The sequence below is a fragment of the Scyliorhinus canicula genome, chromosome 8 (assembly GCF_902713615.1).
Source record: "Scyliorhinus canicula chromosome 8, sScyCan1.1, whole genome shotgun sequence".
In the NCBI taxonomy this organism is placed as follows: domain Eukaryota; kingdom Metazoa; phylum Chordata; class Chondrichthyes; order Carcharhiniformes; family Scyliorhinidae; genus Scyliorhinus; species Scyliorhinus canicula.
The window spans coordinates 129,605,862-129,618,218 of record NC_052153.1 but is presented as its reverse complement, the minus strand read 5'-3'; the positions used below and the strand labels follow the sequence as shown (position 1 = coordinate 129,618,218).

Sequence of the window (12,357 nt, the reverse complement as noted above, 5' to 3'; positions counted from 1 at the left end):
TTGACTGACTCACAGAATGCAGATTGAATAACATCAAACGGACCCTCAGTACCGAGCTGATGATTTATAAGGCCTGTGTTCTTAACACCTTGCTGTATGGCTGTGGAACATGGACATTTCAAGACAATTAAGCTACTCAATAATTTCCACCTTCACTGTATGTGGTGAATTATTTGCATATCCTGGTAGGACAAAATGATGAATGGGGCAGTTCACGCAAAGGCAGAGATCCCAAGTTTGTTAGTACTCCTCAAACAGAGGCTGCTTTGTTGGCTTGGGAACCTCTGGGGGATGGAAGATGATCACATATCCAAGGACTTTCTGTATGGTGAGGTCACGTGGAGATTGCGGTGTAACGCTAATGTCAATGAGTTAATAACCTAGCGGCACAGGCTAATGCTCTGGAGTCACAGGTTCAAATTCCACCACAGCAGCTGGTAGAAATTTAAATTCAATTAATAAAATCTGGAACATAAAGATTGTCTCGATAATAGTGCCAAGTAACTCCCGATCCACAGCAGTGTGGTAGGTAGATTCTTAACTGACCTCTGAAAGAGCCGAGTAGGTTGATTCGTTCAAGGGTAATTAGGGATGGGCAGTAAATGCTGGCAATGCCCTCTGCCAAGGCTAACTTCCTTGCAAGAATCCTACCACTAACTCCTAACTTTCTCTCCCAGCAAGTGGACAATTGGCAAGCATCCTGAGACACACATGGTCCCCGGCATGTTTATTTCATTCCCTCTTTGCAGGCAGAATTTGCAACGTTCAGTTCAAGTTTTGCACATGTGTCAACACAACTAATATCTTCTAACCAAATGCTTGCAATGGGAAGAGTGCTTCCGGATTCCCGACAAAGACCTAGCTTTCGCCTGTACCCTATATTTACAATTCTTAACCACTTTCCTACAACAACTTAGCTTAACTTATCCCTTTTACATACAACTCTAGCCCTCAGGCCATCCTTCTAGCTAATCAGCATCCAATTTTGGCTTCTGTTCACTGCTAATGCTTGACTAACTGGAGCCCAAATGTGACAATGTGCCCCAGCTATAACTCACATGTTCTTAAAGCTATATTACAGCATTTTGCCACTTAACCAGATATAAACATACAAATTAATTATTTTCATCATTCAGCTTATGTACAGTACAATTTGATAACCAGCCTTATTAATTACACAACTATGTCAATGAGATGAAGTCTAATGTATAGTACCTTTCATCATCTTACAATGGCCAAAGTGCTTTTCAGCCAGTAGAGAATTTTTTCTGATGATGTGGTCACTGTTGTAATATGGAAAACACGGCAGCCAATTTGCACACAGCAAGCTCTACAAACTGCAATGTTCCAGTGGTGTTCAAAGAGGGATGAATACCACCTCTCTTCCCCCCCCCCCCCCCCCCCCCCCCCCCCGAGTACATGTTGAACCTACAATCGTTTGGCTGGAAAGTGAGAGTGCTATCACTAAGCCACCGCTGATATCTAAGCATTAACCTGAGTTTTGTCACATATGTCAAAACTCTGAGACCACATTTATAGACCCATCCATGTGTGCCTAGACATGACACAGGGGACCAGTTTGTGGTGCTGCCATCTGCATGTGGTAACCTGTAAAGAGCAGCTGGAGCAAAAACAGCCTTTCCTGTAGAAACAAATGTTACTACTGCATGACATTATTATGCAGTTAACCTTTCAAAGCAGCCTCGGAGACAGTGCACTCATGTACCAAAAAGATGACATCCTTTCCATAATGTAAAGCAGCAATGCTTGAACAGTCTCCAAGGGGATGATGGATTTCCCATCTTGGATTGATACCTGCTTGACCTGCATGTATCAACAGGGGTGAGGATAAGCTCATTTTCCTCTTTTACCAGCACATCTCAATTCTACTGGAGTGATTATACAGGCTTGCAGTACTTTTACAGGGAGAGAACCAGGGTTTTTGTCAGACTAGCTGGGCTGTTGCCCACCAGAATGAGCAGGAAACTCCCTTCAGCTTCAGGCAGAGGCCCAACAGAATCAAATGCTCTTCGGGCATTTAAGTAACCAACGTTGGGCCTTCCACACATTGGATGTTCCCGACATGGAAGTCCCAGCCACTGAGAGCTTCATTGCCACCAGCAGGAGCAGTGGTTGCTGGTAAGCTGCACCCATCAGCGGTTCAGGATTATTGTGGGGCCCCAGGCCAAAGTGAATGAGGGTAGGATGGGTGTTGCAGAGTGAAGGTCATGGGAGGGGGAGGGGGGGGGGGGGGGGGTCAGAGGCAAGGGCAGGGGGTGACAGTTAGTGTCCAAACTAAGCCCAAAGCCAGTTCACTTGATCAGGTACAGAGTGCCAGACTATAAGGGACCACTCCCTTGGGACACCACAGGCAAAGCTGGCAGGTTTTGTTGAATGACCTTCAGAAAGTCTCAAAGCCTTTTAGCCTCCATTTAACCCCTGAGCCACCACTACATTGTGGTGGCCTTGGGGATAATGGGTGCCAATTGACTTGTTAATCAGTCTAACTGACACCCCACCGTTGCCAGCTGGGAATCTCACGTCAGTCTCTTCTGCCTTCCCACCTACCCGGGCAAGGTTTTGCTGCCACAGTGGGAAGCCATAATCCATCCCATACTCTTTGAACCAAAAAAGGGCTGCCCTCTCTTGGTCATATTCTTCGGCATCAAAAGGAGGAGTGTTGCCCATGTGCAGTGGTCAACAGTTGTGATCAACTGCCCCCATTTCTATTCCCATCACAACTTCCTAATTAATGTCAAGCAGTAGCCTATTATAACAACTTCCTCAGCTCTTTTTATCAAAGATAAAAGTTACACGATATACCATAAACTGAAACTGAATCAGGTCCAGGGTGCACTGTGGCAGGTCGCCAGAAGAACCAATACAGTTTTAAAATGTCAAAGTTTGTTTCCAAACTCACTGATCAATCCTACTAATGCAACCCCATCAGGCATTGCTTCATCAATTATTTCCCTTTCTTTTGGTCATATTAATAATATGATTCTAAATTCAAATGCTCTACTTGTTGGTAGTTTTCATCGTGAACAAAAAAAAACACAAGTATAAAATTCAATCAAATTTATTTAACACTCAGTAAAACAGTCACCCTTAAATTATCCCAAAATAATACTAAAAAAAGTTCCAAGATTCATAATACTACCTGTGTCGATGGACTCGGTCTTGATTTCCTCAAGGTCTTCATTGTGAAGATTGGTCTCGCACACTGCTTCCTTCAGTCTCTGGTTAATCTTCCAAATTATCATGGTCACCTCCACGCAGACTCTTCGCTATGGTGTGTCCTGGGGGTCTACCTTTATCCCCCCACTTTAAAGAAAATTAAAAGAAAAACAACCAACTGCACCTTTTCATTAGAGGTGACATTGTCATGAGGATGGAAATGTGGCATAATTTTTTAGAGTGGTAAAGTAGAGTTTGGTCAACAACAATGCATCAATTGATGCAGAAACGCCCTGTTGGAAAGGGAACCAAAGGAAGATGACCCTAACATGAGCAATACTCCTGTAGAAGTACAAGTGCAAACTGCATGGTTTTTAACTCATGATGATAATCCAATTCAACATCTGTGAGAACTCAAACATGGGCTGACCTGCAGTTATTGTCAATAATCTAAGTAATCCTACTTTTGTATGAATAGTTGATTGGCTGACAAGACAGTGAAATGACAGTAATAGTTGAATCAATTTCGCAGCCTGATTCACCCTGTGCTTTTCAAGCTTATTTTACAATAAAATTGCACAAAGTTAAATTATTCTCGGCCAAACACTTCTGCAGACGCCACCAGGTAGTTTCCAGCATTATAACTGCTGGAAACTAAGATTACAACTTCACTCTGTAGCTGAAGAATTTCAATTAATACAGACATGGGTAATTGTACATTTAAAATGCACCATCTTGTTACAAATTGGCCGAAAATCAATCAGCAACCAATTATACGATGCCTGATTACACGCTGCCCGATTTTCTTTTTAATTACTTAATTGGAAAAAAAACTTGCGCACACTATAAAATATGCTGCCAGTTTGCTATGGTCAGACATTTCCTAATTCTTTCAGGGAAAGCTGCTTTGATATTTCCTAGAAGAGAGATCAGTTCCTAAAGTTGTGAAAAATCCTGAATAATTTTTATTTGTTCTTCAAATGTAACATCAGTGGCAAAGTCAGAATTTATTGCCCATCTCTTCTTGCCCTTGAGAAGGTGGTGGTGAGCCACCTACTTGAATTGCTGAAGTACATTTGCTGTAGGTATGGTTAGGGAGTGAGTTCATGACCCAGTGATAATGAAGGAGCAGCAACATATTTCCAAGTCAGAATGGTGTGAAGCTTGGATTAGAACTTGCTATTGGTGGTGTTTCCATGCAACCCGCTGTCCTTATTCTTCTAGATAGTAGATGTCATAGGTTTACAAGATGCCTGTGGTATCTTAAGTCATGCACTGTGGGCTTCCAATAGTAAACAAAGGGATTTATTGATAAACGGCAAAGGCAGTTATACAACAGGCACAGAACACTATACAACAGGTCTTTATTCTTTAGCTCCCTGGTCCAAACTGCTCGGAGTCCTGCTCCAAGGTCCGCAGAAACTCCCCATTATCCAGGATTCATGCTCTCCCATGCGATTGGCTCCGAGCCAGTTACATGGTCTGTGCAGCCCATCCTCTTTAAGGGGCCATGCTGTTGAAAAAACTTTTGGTAGTCATTGAAATGCTTGTGGATAGATGTTGGAACTGCACTGAACCAGGCAAGCGGGGAGTATTCCCTCACTCTCCTGATTGTGCCTCACAGATGAAGACAAGGTTTTGTGGACTCAGGAGATGAGTTACTCACCACAGAGTTCCCAGCCTCTGAGTTATTCTTGTAGCTAAAGTATTTATTTTTCAGGTCCTAATTAGGTTTCTGGACCATTGTAATCCTCAAAATGTTGATGATGGGGGATTCATTGAATGTGTTGAGATACCATTGACTGTCAAGGGGAGATGGTTTGATTCTTTCCTGTTGGTGATGATCGTTACCTGGCATTTGTGTCAGAATTATATTTGCCACTCATGAGCCCAAGCCTGGATGTTGTCCAGACCTTGCTGCATATGGGCATTGGCTGCTTCAATATCTGAGGAGTCACGAATGGTGCTGAACATTGTGCAATCACCAGTGAATATCTGCATTTCTTATAGTAGAGGGAAAATCATTGATGAAGCAGCTGAAGGTGGTTGGGCCCAGGACACTACCCTGAGGAACTCCTGCAGTGATGTCCTGGGACTGAGATGATTGACCAACAACAATCACTCTTCCTTTGTGCCAGGTTTGACTCCAACCTGGAGAGTTTGCCTTTGATTCCCATCAACTTTAATTTTGCTAGTGCTCCTCCTTGATGCTAGACTGAGTCAAATGATGCTTTGATGTCAAGGGTCATCAGCCCCACGTCACCTTTGGAATTCAGCTCTTTTATCTATGTTTGGAATCTTCAGAACTTAATGAGATCAAAGCTGACTGGCTCTGGTGGAACCCAAACTGAGCTGTGGTGGAACCCAAACTGAGCTGTGGTAGAAGGTTATGGTTTATTTACTGCCATTTTGTAGTACAGTCAATGACACCTTCCATCACTTGTCTGATGATTAACTGTATTCTGTACTCTAATTTGTGGATGCTAATTTTCCATATTGTGAGGTAGATGCCAGTGTTGTAGCTGGCTACAGCTTGGCTGGGGACATGATTAGTTCTGGAGCACAAACCTTCATTACTAATGCTAGGCTGTTGTCAGGGCTGTAGACTTGGCTTATTCTAATGCGTTCAGCTATTGCCTGATATCAGGTGGAGTGAATTGAGTTGAGCAAAGACTGGCATCTGTGAGCTGGGAATCTCCAGAGGAGGCCAAGGTGGATCATCCACTTAGTTCCTCTGGCTGAAGATCCTGAGGAAATTATCTTCTTAGATTTAAATAATGGTGTGGGAAGACTTTCGCAGTGACTTTGCATGAGAGGGCACCGAAGTGTTAAATTTTGTATCCTGTGCAAAATCCCAAATGTGAAGAGTAAAGCAAAGCACATTTTGTGGGTGCTGGAAAATAACTAGATAAGCTTGAAAGTTATTAAACATCCAGTTTTCAGACAGATACAGTTTTCTTGGGCAGTATCGCCTGCAAATTGATTTTTCATTCATGTTTGGATCTCTTTCTAATCTGGACTTTCAAATTCTGATTTTTGTGCTCTTTGTATGTACAATTTTGCAGTTGGAATACTTTATCATTCAGTGTTTAAAGCAGAAGTCTTCCCAGAAGAAAAAGAAAAGGAGTAGCAGACCCCACATAATCCCACCACCTACACTTCGAGAGCCAGGTAAGAATAGATAAGGCAAGGAGACCTGTGATGGGATATAGAAAATGGCAAATAATTCTGTTCATTATCATGTACTTCAGGAAAACTTGAGTTATTAATATCAAAGGTTCTCTAACTAATGGTATTCCATCAATAAATTGAATGGACCCGTAGAATGATCTCAACATTGGGAATAGGTGACATAGTGGGTCAGAATAATATGTATTTGTGGAAGTTAGCTATGAATCCAAGCCATAGCGTTCCTGTTTCAATTGGCTACAAGGATCCTAGTGAACTAGACTGGTTCATGCACAGGAGGAGGCCATTTGACCCATGAAATCCAATCTCAAAAGCTTTCTTATTAGCTTTAGGTCCAGAGCAGACAGCTTTCTATTATTTTGCAATTAAGGATGTAATAAAATATTTTGTTACAGCACTATTTAACCTGTTTGCATAATATTCTATTGTTTAATACAGTTTTGCTCAGGAATACCCGAACAGATAGCTAGTTGATCAATAGATGGTGCTTTACAAAGTTTAGGGAACTGGGTGACGTTTCTTCTGCCAATGATTTTAAGAAACAAACAATAACCTCCTGGCTTCCCAGTGTTGGATTTGGAGAACCAAAGAACCGCTGGGGAATCCCTCTCGGAAGTTCCAGGTATGGTTTTACATCCAATTGTCCAGAAGGGCTAATGTCCCCTGAAGAATTGCGCTGTACTGGGAACTAGTCCACAAAGCTATTTAAATTGTTAACTTGGAATGATTCTGCTTGTTTTACACCAACAGTTACTCTGAAAGAGTTAGAAGAAATAAAATCACTTCTAACTTCAGCATAACTATTATAAACACCCAGACCAAGCACTGCCTAAACACCGGACCATCTCCCCCCCCCCCCCCCCCCCCCCCCCCCAAAAAAAAACATCTAATCAGCCCCAGAGCAGGTCCGTGTACTTTAAGCTGTTGTAATTCCAGTGGGCCATGACTTTACACCACTGGGTGGAAGTTATGGTCCATTATTATCAGTCTAAGAACAGAATTTAAAATCCTATTTTGTAGTCATGACAACTTTTTTGATAAAATAAGTGACAGAGGAAATTTTCCCACAATATAGGGCAAGTACGAAGAGCTTAGGCCACGGTGGGAGCTGAAGTATTTGAAGTCGAGCAGCCCATATCAATGTCAGGTTTCACCAAGGGAGTTAAAAGCAGGTGTTAGGCTCCACATTTCCCTTTGTAAGGGTCTTCATGTCTGCTTTAATCAGCTGCAAGGAACATCAGAAAAATGGCTTAATGTATTATCACTTTCCGGCATCCTTTGTTAGTTTCTGAAATCAAAACAGAAAGTTCTGGAAATACACTGCAGCTCTTGCAGCATCTGCTCACAAAGGAACAGAGTTAATGTTGTGAGTCGAATGTGATTTCTTCAGAATGCAGGTTTTTTAGTGCTGTCAGACAATGAGGTGAGAATCTATGGGGAGAAGATCTTCATTGGAGTTGAGGTTAGCGATGTCCTGGAAACTGTTATGTTTCTTAAAAGAATGCTAGAAGTTGTTCAGCAGTTGAAGGATGGTTTATTGTGCTCCACAATAAATTACTTCGTTAGCTTTTACTTACAGAATGGCACTTGTAAAGATACTGCTTTTCTATGCTCTGCAACTAGGCCTAACCACTTGCAGCCCTGAGCTCAACTTCCGTCCTGTCCTGCTCCCCTGCCTCTCCAGCCAAAGTGCGCGAGGGCGGGCCTTCGGCGTTACTCTTGTATGTCCCCGTGCTGCCCCCTGGTGGTACTTCCATTTCCCATCAGCCCCTTCTGTACACACTCGGGCGAGGATCACTACATCCCCCTTTTTCACTTTTTGTTTCTTTTTTTTAGTTGCAGAGCTGTAACTAAACACAAATTCAAACAGTTAGGTTTATAGACAAAGACAAGGCAGAGCAATGATATTGTCAGTCCATGTTCATAAGTTCAGACGGTCGGGTGCACGTCTGATCCGGGTAGACCTCCTGAGTGGTCATGGAGATCCAGAGTCTTTTACGTCCATTTGGACACCTGCTGCTGGAGTTCCAGGATGTTGCATGACAGCGTCCTGCAGATCTAGTGTTGGAAATACCTGTCGACGAGGTGTAACTTTTAGACGGTCTCGGCGATTTCGTCGAAACAGTGTACCATCGTCAGACTGCACAACGTAGGATCGTGGCGATATTTGGCGGAGAACCGTCGCCATTTTAGTCCAGCCCCCAGCCGGGTGTCACATCCTCACCGTATCGTTGATTGTCAACGGATGCAGTACTTTTGCCTGCTGGTCATAGTGCTGCTTTTGCACTTGACGTTGGTGACGCATCTTATCCAGGACAGGCGAGTGATCGGGATTGGTGAATTGTAATGCTGGTAACGTTGTCCGCACATCTCTGTTGAAGAGCATTTGAGCCGGTGATAGTCCAGAGCTCAAAGGTGACGAATGGTATGACAAGAGGGCCAAGTGTATGTCAGACTTTGAGTCCGCAGCCTTGCTTATGAGTTGTTTGATAATGTGGACACCTTTCTCCACCCTGCCATTCGATTGCGGAAAGTGTGGACTCGACGTTACATGCTTGAAGTTGTAGTGCTTGGCGAAGTCCATCCATTCCCAGCTGGCAAAGCAAGGACCATTGTCGGACATGACCGTCTGTGGGATGCCATGCCTGGAGAAGGTTTCTTTGCAGGCCTTGATGACTGATGCCGCTGTGAGATCCGGGAGTTTCAGTATTTCCGGAAAGTTGGAGTAGTAGTCAATGAGCAGAACATAGTTGCGGCCCATGGCGTGGAACAAGTCAATGCCAACTTTGGCCCACGGTGACGTGGCCATCTCATGCTGCTGCAGTGGCTCCTTGCATTGTGCCGGTTGATGTCTTTGACACGTGTCACAGGTGAGCACCATGTTCGTTATGTCCTCGTTTATCCCTGGCCAGTAAACGGATTGTCGTGCTCTCCTTTTGCACTTTTCGGCACCAAGGTGCCCCTCGTGAATCCTGCGGAGCATGTCCGCCTGGAGCGCCAGTGGGATGACGATTCTGTCATTCCGCAGTATTATGCCATCCACCACGGATAGTTCAGTCCTGACGTTTTGGAACTGTGGGCACCGCCCATTTGGCCAGCTATGCTGAAGGTTGTGTATGACTTGAAGGAGGGTGGCGTCCTCCTGTGTCGCCTGACGAATTTGCTGCAGCCTCTCGTCCATTGCTGGGAGTGTCTCCTTGCACCACTGCATGAGCTTCCACATCATTGATGGAAGCCAGTGGCGGGTTGTCAGCGTCCATGGCTTGTGATAATGTGTCAGCTATTACAAGGTCCTTGCCAGGGGTGTAGACCAGCGTGAAGTCGTACCTCCGCAACTTCATCATCATGCGTTGTAGGCGCGGTGTCATATCATTTAGATCTTTGTCGATGATGTTTACCAGCGGCCTATGATCAGTTTCCACGAGAAATGTGGGGCGACCGTACACATAGTGGTGGAATTTGGTCACGCCTGTGATCAACCCCAGGCACTCCTCCTCTATCTGCATACCTGCACTCTGTGGCGGTCATCGCTCGCGAAGCGTAAGCCACTGGGACCCAGTCCGACTGGTCATTCTGTTGCAGTAGCACCGCACCAATTCCACGTTGACTGGCGTCGGTGGAGATCTTTGTAGGTTTTGCCAGGTCAAAAAATGCGAGCGTTGGAGCTGCCATCAATTGGTGTCTCAGATCATCCCATTCATCTTGGTGATGTTGGGTCCAGGCAAACTCCGTGTCCTTCCTTCTCACGCTCCTTAACGCCGTCGTCCGTGCTGCTAGGTTCGGTATGAATTTGCCGAGGAAGTTGATGAATCCCAGGAATCTTAGCACCGCTTTCTTGTCATGTGGCCGCTGCAAGCTCTGAATTGCGGCAATCTTCTCAGCGTCCGGCTTCACCCCGTGCTCTGATATTGTGTCACCCAGGAAGGTCAGAGAGGACCGTGCAAAGGTGCAATTGGCCTGGTTGAGCTTCAGCCCAAAGTGGTGGATCCTTTGGAAGACTTGCTTCAACCTCGCAATGTGGTCTTCCTCTGTCGTTGACCATATTATGATGTCATCCACATAGACACGGACGCCTTCAATGCCTTCTATCATCTGCTCCATTATTCGGTGAAATATTTTGGATGCAGATGTAATCCCGAACAGCATCCGATTATAACAGTACCGTCCAAACGGCGTGTTGAAGGTACACAGCAGGCGGCTGGACTCATCGAGCTGCATTTGCCAGAAGCCCTGTGAGGCATCAAATTTGGTAAATATGCGAGCTTGTGCCATTTCGCTCGTTATCTCCTCTCGCTTGGGGATAGGGTAGAGTTCCCTGCGAATGTTCTTGTTCAAGTCTTTGGGATTTAAACAGATCCTGAGTTCGCCAGACGGCTTCTTAACACACACCAGCGAGCTGACCCAGTCAGTCGGCTGTGTGGCTCGTGAGATAATGCCTTGAGATTGGAGACGTTGAAGTTCAGCTTTTAGCTTGTCCCGCAATGGAGCCGGCACCCTCTGTGGGGCATGAACGACCGGTATGGCATCCTTTTTGAGCAGGATTTTGTATTTGCAGGGTAGCGTACCCATGCCAGAAAAGACGTCGGGGTACTCGCTGAGTAGCAGCTGTATGTCATCGGCAATGCATGATGAGTCAGCCGCGTGCATGAAGATCCTTTGAATTAGCCGCAAATCCTTGCAGGCTTGAGCACCTAGCGGTGAGGATCTTTTGTCATCTACAATTTCAAATCGTAGTCCTGTTGTGACTGTCTTGTTGGCAACTTGTAGGTGGTAGGATCCCTTTGAGGTGATCTGGTTTCCGTTGTAATCAGTTAACTTGCATGCGGCAGGTAACATCTCGTGCGTCCCTGGGACGAATGCGAGATCTTTGTTCGTCATCAAGTTTGAGGACGCTCCCGTGTCCAGCTTGAACGTGATGGGGAAGTCATTGACTTGCACCGTAGCACTCCATTCGCTTGTGGAGTCGATGGCATGCACGTGTCGAGGCTTTGTTGTCAGCTCCTGTGGTTCCGCTGTGGCGTTTATGATTCCAATGCCGTACGTGTTCTCCCAGGAGTGGAATTCTTCATGGTCAGAGAAATTGTCTTCAGGTGCCAGAGTGTCCATTACATCAACTGTGCATACTTTAAAGTCTCCATGCCTTTGCATTGTGGAGTAATATTTGGCTGTGGACTGACATTGGGAGGCAAAATCGTTCATTTTGGAGCATTTTCTGCACCTTTTTTCCTTGTGCAGGACATTGCCCTTTTAAATGGGCGGAGCCACAGTGATGACACGTCATGCGTATGTTGCGTTCGCGCATGCGCAGCGCGACTTTCAGTCCAGGGGCGGTATTGCGAGAAGTGCGCATGCGCGTACCGAGTACTTCCGGGGTCGCGTCTTTCGGGATGGCGCACATGCGCAGACGGGCCGGCGACCGGAAGAGAGGGCCCGTGAGGAGAGGTCACCATTTTCACATCTGCCTCGTGGTGAGTGTTTTCCAAGGTATGTTTGTCAAACAGCTCCAGTAACTGCTGCTTTTTCTGCTCCTGTAGTAAGCATTTATCTATGGTGGTTTTCAGTGTTAATTCATTTTGCAGCATTAATGATTCTTTTAGATTTCCGTCGGCAAGACCACAGATTAATTGATCCCTGATGAGTGAGTTTGTTAAATCACCGTAGTTGCAGCCTTGTGCTAGCAAGCGCAGATCTGTTACAAAGTGGGAGATAGTCTCCCCGTTTTTTTGGAATCTGTTACGCAGGTTGAATCTTTCAATGATTTCATTGGATTGTGATTTACAGTGGTCATCAAATTTTGCCACTATCACTTGATACTTGGTTTTATCTTCAGTATCAGCATACATAAAAGAGTTATAAATGTCTATCGCCTGCTGGCCTGACGTTGAGAGTAAAAGTCCACTTTTTCTGTCATCGGTGGCTGCATTTAAGTCCAGAGCTGACATGAATAGCTGAAACTGCTGTTTAAACATTTTCCAGTTGCTATTTGAATTA

At 45.0% G+C, this 12,357-nt stretch overlaps 1 protein-coding gene across 3 annotated transcripts in view; it reads left to right on the top strand.

Moving 5' to 3' along the window:
- rhobtb3 (Rho related BTB domain containing 3) overlaps positions 1-12,357 on the top strand; it is a 202,017-nt gene that overhangs the window by 144,987 nt on the left and 44,673 nt on the right. For all 3 annotated transcript variants that reach the window (XM_038805239.1, XM_038805238.1, XM_038805240.1), the window contains exon 5: positions 6,243-6,348. In XM_038805239.1, the coding sequence (XP_038661167.1) occupies positions 6,243-6,348 (106 nt within the window). The remainder of the gene's footprint in view (positions 1-6,242; positions 6,349-12,357) is intronic.